Source organism: Rhipicephalus sanguineus, chromosome 6 (assembly GCF_013339695.2).
Source record: "Rhipicephalus sanguineus isolate Rsan-2018 chromosome 6, BIME_Rsan_1.4, whole genome shotgun sequence".
Classification (NCBI taxonomy): domain Eukaryota; kingdom Metazoa; phylum Arthropoda; class Arachnida; order Ixodida; family Ixodidae; genus Rhipicephalus; species Rhipicephalus sanguineus.
The window spans coordinates 66,924,034-66,942,932 of record NC_051181.1 but is presented as its reverse complement, the minus strand read 5'-3'; the positions used below and the strand labels follow the sequence as shown (position 1 = coordinate 66,942,932).

At 46.9% G+C, this 18,899-nt stretch overlaps 1 protein-coding gene across 1 annotated transcript in view; it reads right to left on the bottom strand.

The window, feature by feature from the left end:
* The window catches only part of LOC119395858 (thiopurine S-methyltransferase), a gene marked incomplete in the record, with an annotated part of 116,665 nt that overhangs the window by 80,694 nt on the left and 17,072 nt on the right, over nucleotides 1-18,899 (bottom strand). The window contains 1 exon segment of the mRNA XM_049416791.1: nucleotides 13,514-13,643. Within this exon segment, the coding sequence (XP_049272748.1) occupies nucleotides 13,514-13,643 (130 nt within the window).

Sequence of the window (18,899 nt, the reverse complement as noted above, 5' to 3'; positions counted from 1 at the left end):
TTTCCTGCTGATTGAACGTATTTGTGTCAACTCGAACAAAATTGCCGGTAACATACCTTACTTTCGGAGGATAGCCAGATGCCAGTTTCATTTCATACGAACAGGATCAGTCACATTAGGCCACGTATTTATTGTACCATTACTACAAGTTCCGCAGTATCTATCTATCTATCTATCTATCTACCTATCTATCTATCTATCTATCTATCTATCTATCTATCTATCTATCTATCTATCTATCGATCTATCTATCTATCTATCTATCTATCTATCTATCTATCTATCTATCTATCTATCTATCTATCTATCTATCTATCTATCTATCTATCTACTTTGTGCGCTGTTCTTATTAATGTAGCGCCAGCCTAATCTTTAACTAGCATGCGCGAATGCCGACTTTTCTGTGCGTCAGCGCCATGAGACGGAGCCAGGTTGCATAAGGGCGAGGGAGAGCGAGCGCCCACAAAACGCACTCAGCTGGGACTATCGTCTGTGAGGCTGTTCATTCCCAAGGACGTCACCCCACATTAACACACTTCAGACGAACGGGCAGCGTGAGTTGGCGAATGGTCGTGCTCGTATCTTATGCTCTGAAGAGAAGTAAACCATCAAGAAAACAAAATATGATTAAAGATAGGTCAAACGCCCGCGCACATGAGATAAGCTGACGAATATGGATCGTTCATTTATAATTTGCTGACGCAATCTTTTTTTTTTCATCTGTAGAAGGCGCCGTTATGTACAGTCTAGTGCGATTTCAAGGTTATCGCGCGAGCGTCGACCGAGAAGTACAACAGCATAACGTCCCAGAATCCTTTTTCGAGGAAAGGGACGTATCAGGCAAGCTTCACTCACTCTCTTTGCTGTTCCCCAAGCTGCGATCACTCCCGTCTGAAGAAGGCATATTTTCATTTCCTTTTTTATGACGACGCGATATCTTTTGTTCAACTTAGCACGCCCGTTCAAACGAAGCAGTACCAAGCACCAGCTTTACCAGATCTCTTCCAGCAATTGTTGTCGTCCGTGGAGGTCAGAGTCACCGAATAATATACTTCATCGCAAAAAATGCAAAGCTTAAATAAAGAGAAAGCGTGTAGAGTTCGTAGTAGGGGGCGATTGTTGTAGCATGGAACAGCCAACGACAGAGGAACGAATGCGTAATCTTGATTTGCACTGTTCCGAAACGTGACGCTAGGCCTCTGGGACGCTAGGCCGGTCGACGCTCGCGCGATAACCTTCCTATCGCGCTCGACTGTACTTACATTATGGGCATTTTATAGCGTCAGCGCGCTCGCGAAGCTTTCAAGCCGCTGTGCAACTTCGAATAAGTAGTGCTGCTCCACAGGCCACGCTCACGGTAGTTGGCAATACTCGTCAAAGTGCCACCCCGTATACCTCAAGCGAAAAGATTCCGAATTGTAGGAATGCCATTGAGCAGCTCATAGTAGAAGTAAATCGCTCAAGTAACTGAAGTGGCTGAGGCTTCAGTAGGCAGAATTCTGCACTCCTGCTGGTATGAAGACCGAATGGAAGGTGCTGCTCGCTGCGTGACTACAAAAATCATGCTTGATACATCCGCTATATGAATCGGTAGAACACCAAAGTGAAACGTGCCTGTACAAACACAGTTCAATGTTCATTGTACATTGGTAAATGAGAGAAATGAGAGCGCGCGCAATGCCTGGGGTGTTTGGCAGCTATAGCACCGTTTTATATTGACGCATCTACGTTCACACCTGGTGGCTTATCTCCATCCCGACGACTCACGTCAATGAACAAGATTAAATTTTTTGGCAACTGAAGTAGTTAACATAAACCCGGGCACAGCGTGCGGTTGGTTCATCCCGCGCAAAGGTGGCATCAACAAGCGCATAATCACTAGTAGTCGATACGTGCTCATGAAAGTCATCGTCATTTGAGGACAGGAACGGCAAGGTGTGCTCTCTCCAGTAATTGGGTAGACACTTCTGCTCATGCATACACTACTACACAGCGCTTCAGGAACGAGAGGCGGAGCCCGTACTTTGATGATGATATGTGGGTTTTAATGGCGCAAGGGCCATGCTTGGCCAAAGAGCGCCATGAACAGTGGTGAAAAAGTCACAATGACCCGTGTTTTACGTTATATAAGGGATGTGAGCTATGATAGTGTTTCGTGGCTGTATAGAGGCCTAAAATTCCACACTCTAAGGTGGGTAAAACAAAGTATTAAAATCATGGGGTGACGTGAAATGTGTGTAAATGGAATGCATGGCTCTGCTCGTGGTGATCAAACTATGGTGAAGATATATGGCATAAGCACGAGTGCCTCGTCAACGCCCTTGAGTCCAAGGGCCGCGAGGCCGGTGCTTTTGTATGTAGCTACCGCAGCTGCGACCTCTATTCAGAGGTCGTGCTGCGGATTGCGTGGGTAGATCACATGAAAACTACGCACGTCGTTAAAAAATGCGAGCAATGAATCATATTTAAAGAGCGGATCCCTACCGACGAACATGGAAGGATGCAGTGGAAATTGCTGTCGGTAGGGTAGTAAAAAGTGCTTCTTTCTCATAACGTCTAACTCTTTGCATTGAATGAGGACGTGAAGCACCGTAAGTGCTTCTCCACATCTCTCACACTTGGGCGGATCACCACCGGACAAAAGATGTGCATGTGTGCTGTGTGTGTGACCGATACGTAGCCGACAGAGTGTTACATCTGTGCGGCATGTTTTTGATGTGGTTGGCCAGTCACCGAGGTAAGGCTTGATTACATGTAATTTATTATGCAGCTGTTGGTCCCATGTACGCTGCCAGTAATCCCTCAGCTTCTGTCTTAGGAGGGGTTTCAGGTCCATTGCGGGGACAGCTAGATATGATTGCGGAGCGTTTGCATGGACTGATGTTGCAAGCGCATCTGCCTGTTCGTTTCCCTCGATTTCACGGTGTCCTGGCACCCAGCATACAATTACATGCTGTTTGGAAATGTATATGTCGCACAGGAGGGAGTATAGCGAGACAATGACTGGGTTTTTGTACTTTCTAGTAGTTTTTAAGGTTTTCACGACGCTTAGCGAATCCGTGTATATGACTGCATTACTTATTCCTAATTCTTTAATGTGCTTTGCTGCCGCCTGTATTGCGTAAGCCTCCGCTGTGAAGATGCTCGTGCTTGGGTGAAGGACACCTGCATCCGAAAAAGATGGGCCTATCGCTGCATAGGACACACCTGCGTGAGACTTGGACGCGTCAGTGAAAAATTCGGGACAGGTGTATTTGTGTGTCAGTTCACGGAAGTACATCTGTATATGCAGAGGTGGGGCATGCTTTGTGATATGTACGAAAGATGTGTCACAGTCTATAACCTGCCATTTCCATGGCGGGGCGTGTGAAGGTGGGACCATTAAGCGGTGATCGAGTAACGGGACGCCTGTTTCCTCAGCTAGTGCTCGCACATGCAGCGAGAAGGGCTTTTTCACACTGGGGCGGTTTTGAAAGAGCTGGCAGTTGGACATGTCATTTACGACATGATGTGCGGGATGGTCCGTGCTTGCATTTATCTTCAAAAAATACGTAAAAGATAGGTACGCCCTTTGTATATTTAGCGACCATTCTTCCGATTCCGCGTAAAGGCTTTCTACGGGGCTTGTTCGAAAGGCACCCGTGGAAAGGCGAATGCCTAAATGGTGGACAGGGTCTAGCATTTTCAAGGCGGCTGGTGTTGCAGACTGGAAGGCTACCGCCCCATAGTCTAGACGCGTGCGTATCAGGCTTTTATAGACGCTCAAAAGACATTTTCTGTCGCTGCCCCAAGTTGTGCGGGACAGCACCTTTAGTATGTTCATTGTCTTCATGCACTTCTCCTTAATGTACTTAATGTGTGGTACAAACGTGAGCTTCGTGTCTAGAATTATGCCTAAAAATTTCTGTTCTTTTTTAACTGTTACAAGCTCACCCTGCAACTCTATATGGGGATCGGGGTGGAGGCCTCTCTTCCTAGAGAACAGAACGCAGGAGCTCTTTTGCGGATTCAGACGGAAACCGTTCTCGTCTGCCCATTTGCAGACTTTGTTGACACAGAGCTGAACCTGTCGCTCGCATGATGAGAGATTACAAGATTTAAAACCTATTTGTAAATCGTCAACGTATGTTGAATAAACATATTACGTGGTATGTACGAACGCAGGGTATTCATTTTTATAATAAAAAGTGTGCAACTGAGGACACCGCCCTGTGGCACTCCAGTTTCTTGCACAAATGGTCGAGACAATACATTGCCCACTCGAACACGGAACGTGCGATTGGACAGGTAGCTCTCGATCACATTTAGCATATTACCACGTATACCTAGGTGTGAGAGGTCTCTCAATATTCCGAACCGCCACGTGGTATCGTATGCCTTTTCCATGTCAAGGAAGAGAGATAGAAAAAACTGCTTATGAACAAAAGCCTCGCGTATTTGTGCCTCTATGCGAATGAGATGGTCGGCGGTGGACCGACCCTCTCGGAATCCGCACTGGTATGGGTCGAGGAGTTTGTTTGATTCAAGGAAATGTAGTAGTCGGCAGTTTATCATCTTTTCAAATAGTTTGCAGAGGCAGCTAGTCAGGGCTATAGGCCTGTAACTTGAAACACAGGATGAATCCTTGCCCTGTTTCAGGATAGGTATTACTATGGCCTCTTTCCACGCAGAGGGAATCTCGCCGGAAGACCATACAGTGTTGTACAGGCACAGGAGAGTTTTTTGTGTTTCATGGGGTAAGTGTTTCAGCATTTGATATATAACACGGTCAGAGCCTGGCGCAGATTTGCTGCAGCAGTTTAGCGCTGCCTGCAGCTCAGCTAAGTGGAATGGTTCGTTGTATGGCTCTTGTTTTGCACATTTCCTTTCTAGTTTTTGTCTTTCTATTCTCTCTTTATACCGTTTGAATGTATCTGAATAGTGCGATGAGCTGGATACGTGCTCAAAGTGAGCGCCCAGTAAGTTTGCTTGGTCTTCAAGGCTGTTGCCCTCTGTGTCTACTAAAGGGAGTGAGTGTGTCTGTCGGCCTCTTATTCTATTTACCCTGTTCCAGACCTTGGCTTCATCTGTGTAGGAATTGATTCCTGATAAAAACTTCACCCAACTACATCTTCTTGCCTGTCGGCGCGTTCTTCTTCCTTGGGATTTTATTTGTTTGAAATTGATCAGATTCTCTGCAGTGGGGGAATCGCGTAGTAAACCCCACGCTTTGTTCTGCTTTTTGCGAGCGTTCCTGCAGTCGTCGTTCCACCACGGGACACGTCTGCAGGCACCACAACTTGTTTGGGGAATACATTTTGAAGCTGCGTCAATAATAAAAGCGGTAAAATAACTAGCAGCGGAATCAATTCCTAAGGGGGAGATCTCGGCCCACAAGATACTACTAAGACTCTGGTACTTCTCCCAATCTGCTCCGTCTACCTTCCAAGTTGGAGCCTGGGGTGGATATTCGTTTTCTTTTGGCGTTCTTAGCAGTATGGGAAAGTGATCGCTCCCATAAGGGTTTTTAATAACATCCCATTCAAGATCGGATAAAAGGGTGGGCGAAGCGATGCTAAGATCAATGCACGAGTATGTTTTGTTCGCCAGGCTAAAAAACGTGGGTTCTTTCTTATTTAATAGGCATGTGTCAGTGGAAAAGATAAAATTCTCAATCAAACGGCCCCGCGCATCGCTACGAGAGTCGCCCCACAAAGGGCTGTGGGCATTAAATCTCCAAGGACGATATAGGGTTCGGGTAATTGATCGATTAAGGACTGAAATTCATGTTTGTGCAGCTGATGATGAGGGGCGATGTACAGTGAGCAAATGGTAACAAGTTTGTTTAAAATAACAGCACGAACGGCCACTGCTTCGAGCGGCGTTTGTATCTGCAGACCTTGACATGCTACGCTTTTATCTATTATGATGGCGACGCCACCAGATGATGCGGTAGCTTCATCTCGGTCTTTACGGAAGATGACGTGGTGTCTAAGGAAGTTCGTGTGTTTAGTTTTCAGGTGTGTTTCCTGTACACACAGCACTTTTGGCGAGTGTTCGTGTATGAGTTCTTGGATATCATCAAGGTTTCTGAGAAGACCTCTCACATTCCATTGTAAGATTTGTGTATCCATTTTGAGTTTCAATTAGTGCTGTGTGTATGGAGAGAACTGTAAGCTTAAGTCACAGAGCCCTTTCCAGGCCCCGTGATGCGGGCTTTTTCTTTTCTGGCGCGCTCCAAAGAGCTGCGCCGTTCCTTCGGCGCCTGTGACGCCGTTAGACTTGCCGTTGTGTCCATCGCCTCGGCAGAGACGCTGGATGCCCGCTCGCGGGTTACGCGCACGGGTGTCAGAGTTTTGGGGCCCTCTGACGGCACAGAAGGCCCTGGGCCTGCAGATCCGGAGGCCTGCATGCCGTTTGGTTGCGGAGCAGTACGGGCTGCTTCCGCTGGGGGGGCGGATGGCGCTGCCGCCCGTCCACTGTGTGTGGTACGTGCGGCCACCGCGAACTTTTGTGGCACTGCTCCCTGACGTGCCACGTCCGCGAAAGTAGGACCCTGCGGAAAGGAAAGGCGTCTGCGCGCCTCCTTAAATGAGATATTTTCAGTTACCTTGAGTGTTATGATTTCTTTTTCTTTTTTCCATGAGGGACAACTGCGAGAGTAGGCTGGGTGCCCACCCTCGCAGTTCGCACAATGGTGAGCTTCAACACAGTTGTCTGCAGGGTGTTCATGTGAACTACACTTTGCACACGTTTGGCGGCCACGGCAGCTTTGAGAGCCGTGACCGAAACGCTGGCACTTAAAGCAACGGCGTGGGTTAGGGATGTATGGTCTAACCTTCAATTTCAAATAGCCTGTTTGGATATATTCTGGCAGTGTGCTTGTACCAAATGTGACGATTAGGTGTTTAGTCAGGATTTCCTTATCTTCGCGCCTAATTTTGATTCTCTGTACATTTGTACTACACTTTGCACATGTTGATGCAGACCGGAAAAAGCGCATCCCGCTGGTCGTTAGAGAGTCCCTCTTCATCGCGCCTATTCCGCGCAACATGCATCCGACATTCCATAAAGGTAGACGAAAGGCTCGAACTGACGCTATTAAACGAAAGTTCAAGGAAGACCCGGACGCCCGCTACACCGACGCTGCCAAGTATCCGCGCAGAAACGCGTACGCTGTCAGCGTCGTAGACTCTCGAGGCCGAGAGTTAGCGTCGGCCACGGTCAAGGCACACAACTCAGAAGCAGCGGAAGAAGCGGCAATCGCTCTCGCCACAACCACATGTACAGACGCCGCGGTGATCTTCACCGACTCGCAAGCAGCTTGCAGGAATTATGCGAAGGGCCGCATCTCAGCCGATGCACTTAACATCATAAAACGGGCGAAGCACTCCACTCCCATACGCCTGTATAATATGGGTGCCAGGACATGAGGGTCTACAGGGAAATGAAGCGGCCCATGCCGCTGCCCGCGAGCACGTCAGCCGGGCTGTCCTTGACCCACAGGATACCCGACCCATGGCTGAAGAGGTGGAGGCGGTACAGAACACCTATTCGTCGCTACTTCAACACTACAGACTGGAGCGACGGGTGTACCCTCCACCACATCCAAAACTGACTAAAGAAGAAAGCGTGATCATCAGACGCCTGCAAAGCAACACACACATACATGGAATATTAATGCACCGCCTCTACCCAACGAAACATAGCTACATGTGCCCGCTCTGCGGCGTACCGGACACCCTGGCACATTTGCTCCTGGAATGCCCGTGTCATGTAGACCTCAGTATGCAACCGGAGACGGACGTCAATCCAGCATTAAACACGAACGACGACCACCTAACCGAAACGTGGGAGGCCAAGCTCGCCCTCGAGGACCTGGAAGACCAACGACAACTTGTCATCAGGGCCAAGAGGGCAGTTGAAGCCAGAGGGTTCCTGGACTAGGGAGCCCTCCCACCTTAGGGTGATACCGAGCATCGCTCGGAACACTGTTTCACAAATAAACGTTTATTTCTCTCTCTCTCTCTCTGTACATTTGTCACATGCTGTTAACTCCAGCCCTCGAGGAGCTCACTTTCTGTCAATTCAAGCAGGTCTTGGTCTGAGACTACACCTCGCGAGCTGTTCAGGGAACGATGTGGTGTGACAGAGACAGGTGTGTTTCCGAACGAAACAAGTTTGGACAGCTTTTCATATTGTGCTTTGTTTTGAACTTCCAGGAGAAGATCTCCGTTAGCCATTCTCGATGCCTGATATCCACTGCCAAGTGTTTCAGTGAGGCATTTCGACACAACAAAAGGGGATATTGTTCGGGCATTCTTGTCAGCTGTTTCGCAGTGGATCACATGGAATCGTGGAAACATTTCTTGAGGTTTCATGAAAATGTTTATAGTGTCTTCGGTGCGTCCCCTCGTTGTGAGAGGACGATTGTTGAGTTTGGGAAAGGAGGTTGAGGCCATAGATAATGGATGAATTCGGCAGCCATGCCAGCCGCCCACCATGGAGCCCTACATGGGGACGCGACCGCACTTATATTGTTATAAGGCGAGCCAACGCCAGCTGTACAGAGCTACTATAACCAAATATAATGTGCCCAAGAGAGGGCACACACACAAGGTTAACCCTCGCCGCCAAGAAAAACGGAAGTAAATAGAAGACATGAGAGGACAGGAAAGGCTAAAAAGTGGGAGAGAAAGACGAAGACGTGGGAGAGAGAGAGGGATAGGAAAAGGCGACTGCCGATTTCCCCTGGGTGGGTCAGCCCAGGGGTGCCGTCTACGTGAAGGAGCCCGTACTTTGAGCCGTGAGCAAATGAATAAATAATTGAAGGCGTCCTCCTGCCCCGTGGCGTTCCTCACTACAACAAAGCACTCGCTTTAACTGTATTGAAACAATATGGAGGGGAAATCGGGGAGCCAGCCTGCGCAGCACTAAGTAGGGCGCCTTGATGCCAGCGTTCAACGAAGGAACGCTGGCATCGAGGCGCCCTAGCGCTGAGTCTACCAAAGCGCATCCTGTAAGCGCTCGTTGGTGCCATGATGCAGTACCTGACTTTTCCTCTCCAAGACGGCGACACCGCTCAAGCCAACAAGGTCACTGTGAAAGGGAGATGTGAAAGATATAAGGCGCGTTTGTAAAGGCTCATGCGAGAGCGTCGGTGGGGCAGTGGGTAAAGCGCGCGACTACCATCGTCGCTGATCGAGAGGTCGTGGCTTCTACTGACACGTCATCCAAATTAATGAAATTATTCTTGTTTTTCTTTGTCATCTGCTCGTGTAAATTTTACTGACGTCACATCCGTGAAGGAAATGACGTCAGTGAGGCCTTCATGGACCCCAACATAAAACACTTTCGTGTTCAAACAGAATGAGAAGACCTCCACACTGTTGCCTGCATTAGTGACAACGCCATACGTAACAGCGGGTGAGATAAGGGCTGTCCTTGTCCTTAATATGTCCGATGAAATCATTAGGCAATGGCTAAGTGAGGTAGGGATCAGAAACAGGACGGCTGCAGAGCTGTGCTCTTCTCTGACAGTGCCAGAGCATAGCAGTGCTTTCGCTCAAAAGGATCTTCAATGAACCGTCGACGATTGGCAAAACGCCGTGTTGACGGATGAAAGTAGCTTGTATACTCAGTGCGACCAGAAAGAAAAAAAATGTACCGGCCAGTCGCTACCAGCTAAATCATCTTAATTTCGTCTCTCGACCCCGTAGCTTGCTTTCTTTACACCATACGATTAGTTTGGTTACCGACTGTCAGTAGTTTGCTTTACATATTACTTTTTAAGGTATTTATCCCCGTTACGTCCAGGACATCAAAGCTAGTGGAAGAAAATCTGTGAACGTGTGGGGCGCTATCGCGCAATATGGCCTCGGGGGTCCTCTCCACCGCATTTTCGGTCGGCTACGCTCCGAAGACTACATAACATTAATCGATCACCAGCTTCTCCTCATGTGCTGCATTGACTGTACAGCGATGGGCACTTTCTGCTGCCGCTTGACCTTTCCCCGGCCCACATGAGTGCGCAGTGACAGTGCATCTTGAAACCTTAGGCGTGGCGGCGCCAGATCGGCCGCCCAAGGGCGCGGATATGAATCTCGTACAAAATCTCTGGGGAATTTTAAAACACAATTTGCCGAAAACGGGCCTTCATGCACCGAATCCTGGTGAGTCGTGGGAGGCCATCAAAAGCCTGTGGGAAAAGCTGAAGGCCGACAGTGACCACGTACAGGCGCTCGACGACTCCCTTCCACGTCGCATGTCTGCTGTAGTGGAGCGTTTCGGTGACTTCACCTGCTACTGAACGAACTGCATGCGCACATCGAATTGCTGGCCACCTTCATTTCTTTAGTTTTTTTATCGTACCAGCAAGCGTACAGCGCATCATAAAGTGCTTTACGAGCACATTATCTTTTGTTTCGTTCAGATGCACCCAAGCTGCTCTAATATTTATGACGGCAACGACAACTATTCTTTGCGATCCTCGCAATTCATTCGTCAATCAGACCAAGTTTTTAGGAGCTTTCCTTAACTATGACAGATAGACACCACTAATTATTATGCTAAAGGGCAGGCTTTCGGAAAAAATAAATATATCAGAACTTCCAACAACGCAGGGTTGTGATAGAGGCCCTTTCTACAGGAGCAAAAAAAAGGGGTTTGCATGAGCAAGTAAAAAACGAACAATTCATATTATTCGCCTTACATCATGTCTGGGGGCGTGTAATGTATATTTTCAATTTTTTCTCCTCGATTGCTTACCGATCTTCGCAACATCAAATGCGAGCAAGACCATTCGTCTACTCGCGCTGTCTATTCGTCTGAAGTGCGTTAATGTGGGGTGACGCCCTGACCATGGGCCCAGCTGAGCGCGCTTTGCGGGCATGCGCTTACTGTCGCCGTTTACACAACTTGGCTCCGTCGTATGGTGCTGACGCACAGAAAAGTCGCCGCTCGCGCACGCTAGTCATTTATTTATGCGGCTGGACCTGCGATTAATTGATTTGAGCGTCAGCAAATAGTTGTGGAAGTTTATTCTCCTATTATTATTATTATTATTATTATTATTATTATTATTATTATTATTATTATTATTATTCACTTCGCCTAAACTTGGTTTTCTATATGGTGGCCAGATCATAAATCACACTGATTCGTCTTACCATAAGTAATAACTAACATGACTGCGAATGATTAGATGATAACGCGAAATGAGAGCAAGAGAGACAGAAAGGTCTTGCTTTTGTGGCTGCTCTAATAATGAAAGATTTTTTTGAACCTATAAAATGTGTTAACAAAATGTTTATTATTGCGATAGCAAATATATGGAGAGTCTCGGCTGAATTTTGCCGTCGCCGTCGACGCCGTCATGCACCGTATATGTACAAGCATGTATAGATATATAACAGCCCCAAAGACCGCTTTGTTCACGAAATCCTCAGAACTTTTCACTAAGTAAGGGTCATTGAACGGAAGTTTCTTCAAATGTCCTTGCAAGAACGAACAAAGCGGCCTTTGTGTCACTAACGGAAACAGTGTGACGGCGTTTTCTGTAGACGTAGAAGATTTGTTTTATTCTCTTCCATGTGATGCTTTGCTAGCTACTGTGCGGGAAAAAATCCGTGAAACAAATGAACAAGACTTCCAAAACTCAGCAGGCATAAATGTTGACAATTTTATCACGCTTTTAGAATTTTATCTCAATTCGACAGCCATTATTCACAATGGAACTTTTCACATTCAACGCTCCGGCATTTGTATTGGTTCATCCATTGCGCCCATTCTTTATATTCATATTTTATCTAGTGTTGACAACCGTATTTGCGCTGCGTTAAATGACTCTCCAGTCACTGGTATTTATCGCTACGTTGATGACTACCTCATTCTTTTAAAGAAACGTCCAGGTTACTGTTTTGATGACGAAGTCTAAAATATTCTGGGCATTTTTAGGATGCTTGGAGGGGGACTGAAATTCACTTTTGAAACGCCTAAGAATAATACCATACAGTTTTTGGACGTTAATATTTCCTTTCTTGAGTCTAATGAACATGTCTGCTGGGAGTATCGACCTAGATCTAAGAAAGGCATCCTTCCGTATGATAGTGCTCATTCCAAGCTTGTAAAAAGAGGAATCGCCATCACCTGTGTACAAAGTGCAATTAACAAATCACGTGAGCACCAAATGAAGGCTAGCCTAATGCATCAGACCGAAAGACTTAAATCATTCGGCTACCCTACTTCCGTCATCACAGCTGTGAGTGAAACTTTGCTACAAAGATTGAAACGTTCAGGAAGAAAAACTGATGAGCAAGAAAAAGACAAGAGACCGTTTCATGTGATACCATATGTGCACAGGTTATCGCATAACCTGAAGAAAGTGGCCAACAGGCACCAAGTCAACATCGTATTTTCTGCTCCTCGTAAACTTTCAACGCTGTGCAATGCTAAGAAAGGTCGAAAACAAATTATATGTACTACTAACCATGAAACGAAGTTCACCAAGTGCACCTCTGATGTTGTTTATGGGATACCATTAAGTTGTGGGAGAGTGTACATCGGACAAACTGGGCAATGATTTAATGATAGGGCCAGGCAACATAAGAACAATGTCAAAAATGGCTATGGCAGCCATCTAGCCTCGCACTGTAAAAAATGCGCATGCACACCCAAGTTCGGGCAAACTAGTTTTTTGACGTTTGGAAAATCCAAAAAAGAAAGAGAAATCGTGGAAGCTTATTTTATCAATAAAGCTGGAGATAAGTGTGTCAGCGCGGCGTCACTTAGTTTAACTACTCATGAGAGATTTTTTCTCGATAAACACCTGTTAGTTTAGCAATACGCATGTCCGCAACCGTTGATTTTTTTGTGGCGTTTTTTGTGTGACAAGGCGTTTTTGGTGGCATAGCTATAAGTGGTGATTCTTCAATAAACATTCAGTTGGCAGTTCAGCGCTAGTCCTGTTGTGTGTGTTCCTATTTTTGTCGTCGTTTTTTTTCGCGCTGCTTCTAGTTTTCGCATCCTGTTAGGATAAGTGGGAACCTTTCTGTTCAGGTGGACCAACGGAAGGCAGTGTATTTTGATGACTTCGGGTTTGTCCTGATTAATAATGACCACGTCTAAATGGCGATTTCAAGCTTGTTTCAAGCACGATATGCCTGATCAAAAATGAGGCAGAAAGGACGTTACTGAAGCTGAGCATGGTCGTACGTACAATGATAAGGTATTTGAAGGCAATTTCCTGCGATTCATTTTAACAAGGGATTGCTATATAAATTCCTTTCGGTAGTAATAAGAGCAATTAGCCCTTTGAGGCCATAAATAAGACTCTTCATATACACGCATGTGGATCTACGAATACTCTAGGATTGATATATAACGAATGGTGTCTAAAATACGGACACCGGGACAGTTCTGGTGTACAAATGAAGTACGTGCGTCTTCATGGTACAGTAAAATGTATTCACGTTTCTGTGTTTACAAGTTGTGGAATCCAGTTTGTGCAAGATAATTGGTATAAAGCTTCACCTACCTTAAGTATTTTACACTTAATGATGGGACAAGTCGCCTCTTCGATTGGCAAATCGTTCTCGGTGAAGTAGCTCCGCACCGCTTCCTCCACAAACTCTACGCCAACAACGCGGTGTCCCAGGTCGTAAAACCTAAATATAAAGCGTGTTGATGTGGTATAACAGCGATTAGGGTACAACCACAACAATAAAACGATGTTCAAGAAGCAAAGCTTTGTTTTATAGCTACGCTTGTAAATTATTGCTTTTTGTTGCGTGCCAAGTGTCAACGGTAAGCAATTTTTTACTCTTGGGTGCTTTTTTAAGGCTATTAGTGGGGTTTTGTGGCGCAAGGGCCATGGGTGGCCAAAGAGCGCCATGTCTGTTATGTGGTGTTAGCGATGACCAATGATTACGATGATCGGGTGTATTGTGGCTGTATAGAGGCCTAAAATCACGCGCTTTAAAGAAGCGTAAAAGATGTGTATAGAGTATAAAATTATGGCCGTGACAAGTGGTGTGATCTATGGGTGTAGGATAAATGACGAGTGAGCATGGTATTTACACGTGACAGGCGGTATGACAGCGCGAATGCCTCCTCAAGACCTTTGAGCCCAAAGGCCGGGAGGCAGGTGCTTCCTTAGATAGAAACCGCAGCGGCAGCCTCAATCATGAGGCCGCGCTACGGAGCGCCTGGAAAAATAACATTGAAGTTATGTACATCCTTTAAAAATTCGAAGATAGACTGATATTTAAAAAGTGGTTCTCTGCCAATGAACATACCAGGATGGAGTGGGAACTGCAGGTATATTGATGAAAAATGCTTTTTCCTGAGAGCGTCTAGTTCCGTGCATTGCAGTAGGGTGTGCAGTACAGTTAGGGGATCGCCACAGTGATAACACAAAGGTGGGTCGCCTCCGGACAGAAGGTATGAATGTGTACTGTATGTGTGGCCAATCCTAAGTCTGCAGAGTGTAACTTCTGCTTAGCGTGACTTCGATAGCGGCGGCCAATTACCTAGATGCGGTTTGATAACGTGTAGCTTATTTCTTGTCTGCATATCCCATGTGGTCTGCCAAAAGGCCCTGAGCTTTCTTTTGAGGAAGGGTTTTAAGTCTAGTGGGGGAATAGCTATGAGTGTATTGGGACTGTTTTCGTGGGCGGATACTGCTAGGTGATCCGCTAGCACGTTGCCTGCAATCTCGCGGTGCCCTGGCACCCAGCACACTACGACACGTTGTTCGAGTGTGTAGATCGTGGATAAAAGAGAGTATAGCGAGACAAGGACAGGGTTTTTGTGTTTTTTCAGAGTTTTTAAAGCTTTTACCACGCTTAGGGAATCCGTGTAGATAACTGCCTTTTGTAGTTTTGATTGTTTTATATGCTTAACGGCCGCAAGTATCGCGTAAGCTTCCGCTGTGAAGATACTTGAATTTGGGTGCAGAATACCGGAGTGGGAAAAGGATGGACCAACCGCTGCGTACGACACAGAAGTATTGGACTTTGAGGCATCTGTAAAGAATTCTGGACACGTGTATTTGTGCTGGAGTTCAAGGAAGTGCGTACGGATATGTGCAAGTGGCGCGTGCTTAGTAACTTCCACGAAAGAAACATCACAATCTATAAGCTTCCACTGTCACGGCGGGAGATGTGGAGCGGGAGCCATTCGAGAGTGTTCGAGAATCGGCACACCCATTTCTTCAGCTATACCCCTCACACGAAGTGAGTACGGCTGTCTCACCGAAGGACGGTTGTCGAAAAGGGCAGAACTGGACAAATCATTGATTGTGGAGTGTGAGGGGTGTTCCTTGTTTGCGTTCACCTTCAGAAAATATACAAAAGATAGGTAAGATCTCTGTAGGTGCAGCGACCACTCGTCCGATTCGACGTAGAGGCTTTCCACGGGGCTGGTGCGAAAGGCGCCCGTAGAAAGGCGAATGCCTAGATGGTGGACAGGGTCAAGCATCTTCAAAGCGCTTGGTGTCGCCGACTGATAGATTATTGCCCCGTAGTCTAGGCGAGTGCGTATGAGGCTTTCGTACAGATTCAACAGACACTTTTTGTCACTACCCCACGAGGTGCGTGACAACACTTTTAGAACATTCATTGTTTTTAGGCATTTGTTTTTTAAATATTTAATGTGCGATACGAACGTAAGCTTACTATCCAGAATTAGGCCTAAGAATTTGTGCTCCGTCTTCACGGAGAGATGTTGACCATGCAGGTCAATATCTGGATCAGGGTGAAGGCCCCACTTTCGAGAGAACAGGACACAGGTGCGTTTTTGAGGATTAAGGCTGAAACCATTCTCGTCCGCCCATTTGGAGATCTTGTTCAGCCCTAGCTGGACCTGACGCTCACAGATCGAAAGGTTGCACGACTTAAAACCGATCTGTACATCGTCGACATATGTGCAATAAAACATATTTCGTGGTATGCAGAGGCGCAAGGAATTCATTTTGATAATAAAGAGCGTACAGCTAAGTACACCACCCTGTGGCACTCCCGTTTCTTGAGGAAATGGTCTTGATAGAACATTTCCTACCCGGACTCGAAACGTACGATCCGACAAGTAGCTCTCTATTATATCTAGCATTCTACCACGTACACCAAGGTGGGAGAGGTCTCTTAGTATTCCAAAGCGCCATGTTGTGTCGTAAGCCTTTTCCATATCGAGGAACACAGAAAGATCATCTTTTCGAAAAGTTTACACAGACAGCTTGTTAGCGCGATGGGCCTGTAACTCGTAACGGAGGATGGATCTTTGCCCTGTTTAATAGGAATGACAATCGCCTCTTTCCATGACGAGGGGATCTCGCCGGAAAACCAGATGGCATTATACAGGGAAAGTAAGGTTTTTTTCGTTTCGGCAGGTAGGTTTTTCAACATGTCATAGACCACACGGTCAGAACCTGGGGCGGAATTACTGCAGCAGCTTAGTGATACCTGTAGCTCAGCTAAGCTGAAAGGTTGGTTATATGCCTCGTGCTTTGTGCTTTTCCGCTCTAGTTTCTGTTTTTCTATTCTTGTTTTGTACCGTTGGAAGACTTCAGAGTAACGCGCGGAACTGGACACTTGTTCGAAGTGTGCGCCTAGGTAGTTCGCCTGGTCTTCCAAGCTGTCACCTTCTGTGCTTACTAGAGGAAGTGAATACGCTTGTCTTCCTACTACCCTAGTGACCCTGTTCCAGACTTTACCCTCATGTGTATATGAACTAATGCCTGATAAAAACTTCTGCCAACTTTCTCTTCTAGCCTGTCGGCGCGTCCTCCTGCCTTGGGACTTTATGTTCTCAAAGTTTATAAGGTTCTCTGCTGTCGGAGAATCGCGAAGCAACCTCCATGCCTTGTTTTGCTTGTTTCGCGCAATTCGACAGTCATTATTCCACCATGGGACACGTTATTTTCGAGACCGTCCGCTTGTTTGTGGGATGCATTTGTTTGCAGCATCAATCAAAAAGGCTGCAAAGTAGTCCACAGCAGCTTCTATACTTAAGGTACACATGTCAGTCCAGCTTAAGAGGGTAAGTTTTCGAAACTGTTCCCAATCGGCTGTTTCGGTCTGCCATTTAGGAACCTGTGGTGGATATTGATTTGTTATTGCTGCGCTTAGAACTATTGGGAAATGGTCACTTCCATAGGGATCCCCAATAACTTTCCAATTAAGGACTGGAAGAAGGGATGGAGATGTAATGCTGAGGTCTATTGACGAGTAGGAATTGTTGGCGAGATTATAATATGTTGGCTCTTTCCGATTCAACAGACACGCGCCGGAAGAAAAGAGAAAATTTTCAATCAGACGACCTCGCGCATCGCAGCGAGAGTCACCCCATAGATCGCTATGCGCATTCAAGTCCCCAAGGACCAGATAAGGCTCCGGCAGTTCATCCACCAAGGGCTGGAATTCTTGTTTTTGTAGGTTGTATTGTGGTGGTATGTATAGAGAGCAAATGGTGAGTAGTTTATCTAAAAGAACTGCTCGAGCAGCTACTGCTTCCAGGGACGCTTGTAGTGGCAAATGTGTACATGCTACTGATTGATTGACTATAATGGCTACACCACCAGATGATACCGTGGCATCATCTTGGTCTTTACGAAAAATGACGTTGCGTAGAAAGTGTGTGTTGTGGTTATAGATGTGTCTCTTTTACACACAGCACTTTTGGTTTGAGTTCGTGGAGGAGTTCTTGAATGTCATCGAGGTTTCGAAGAAGACCTCGGATGTTCCACTGTAATATTTGTGTCTGCATATTAATCATAGAAAGGTGCTGGGTGTACAATAAGGAAGTGTGGAGCGTTCAAGTGAAATACTTTGTTTCAGGAGGCAGGACGGTCGTCCGGCCCCGTTATTGGCTTTTTGTTTTCTTGGCGCGGTCCAGAGAACTGCGCCGGTGTTTCGGCACCCGAGGTGCCGACGCTGTGTCCATTGCCTGCTCGGAGGCACTGGATGCCCGCACGGGCGGGCTAGTGGTTCGAGTTTCGGGCCTCGCCTGGTGAGACGAGGCCTTGAGACCCGACGGCCCTGGAGTCGCCGGTCCCTGTTCGCGAGTTGGCGGAGTAGACTTAACTACTACCGCCGTGGGGGCAGGCGCCACAGCCGACGGGTCGCTCTGTGCAGGCCGAAGGAGTGGCGGAGGCCGATGCGACGTTGCCCCCCGGCGCGCCGCATCAGCGTAGGGTGTGGTGTGGAAGGGTGCACATCTCTTCCTGGCTTCTCTAAAAGAGATGTTTTCTCTCACTTTCAAAGAAATAACGTCCTTTTCTTTCTTCCATGCAACACAAGACTGTGAGTATGCAGGGTGCTCATCACCGCAGTTGGCACAGTGAGCTGCAGCCTCACATTTATCTGACATGTGGTCTTTAGATGCACACCTGGCACAGGTGGGTTGTCCTTTGCACGTTAGGGAGCTGTGGCCGTACTTTTGGCAGTTGAAACGTCTTCGTGGGTTGGGAATATATGGGCGCACTCTTAGTTTCGTGTAGCCTGTTTCTATGGTCTCTGGTAGTTCGCTCGATCCGAATGTTAGTATTATGTGCCTAGTTGTGACGTTGTCCCTTCTTATTTTGATTCGTTGTACGTTGACGACGTTTTGTTGTTTCCATCCATCAAGAAGTTCAGGTTCGGAGAGGTTCAAGAGATCTTCATCTGACACGACACCACGGACGGTGTTCATGGACCTATGCGGGGTGACTGTGACAGGGATGCTTCCGAATGATGTAAGGTTGGAGAGGTTTTCGTACTGTTTTCTGTCTTTCAGCTCAAGGAGTAGATCGCCACTGGCCATCTTAGTCGCCTTGTAACCTGGTCCTAGTTTTTCCGTAAGACTTTTTGCCACCAGAAATGGTGAAATGGTTCTGGCTTTTTCGTCTGACTGCTCGCTGTGGACAACGTGGTACTTTGGAAAAGAGT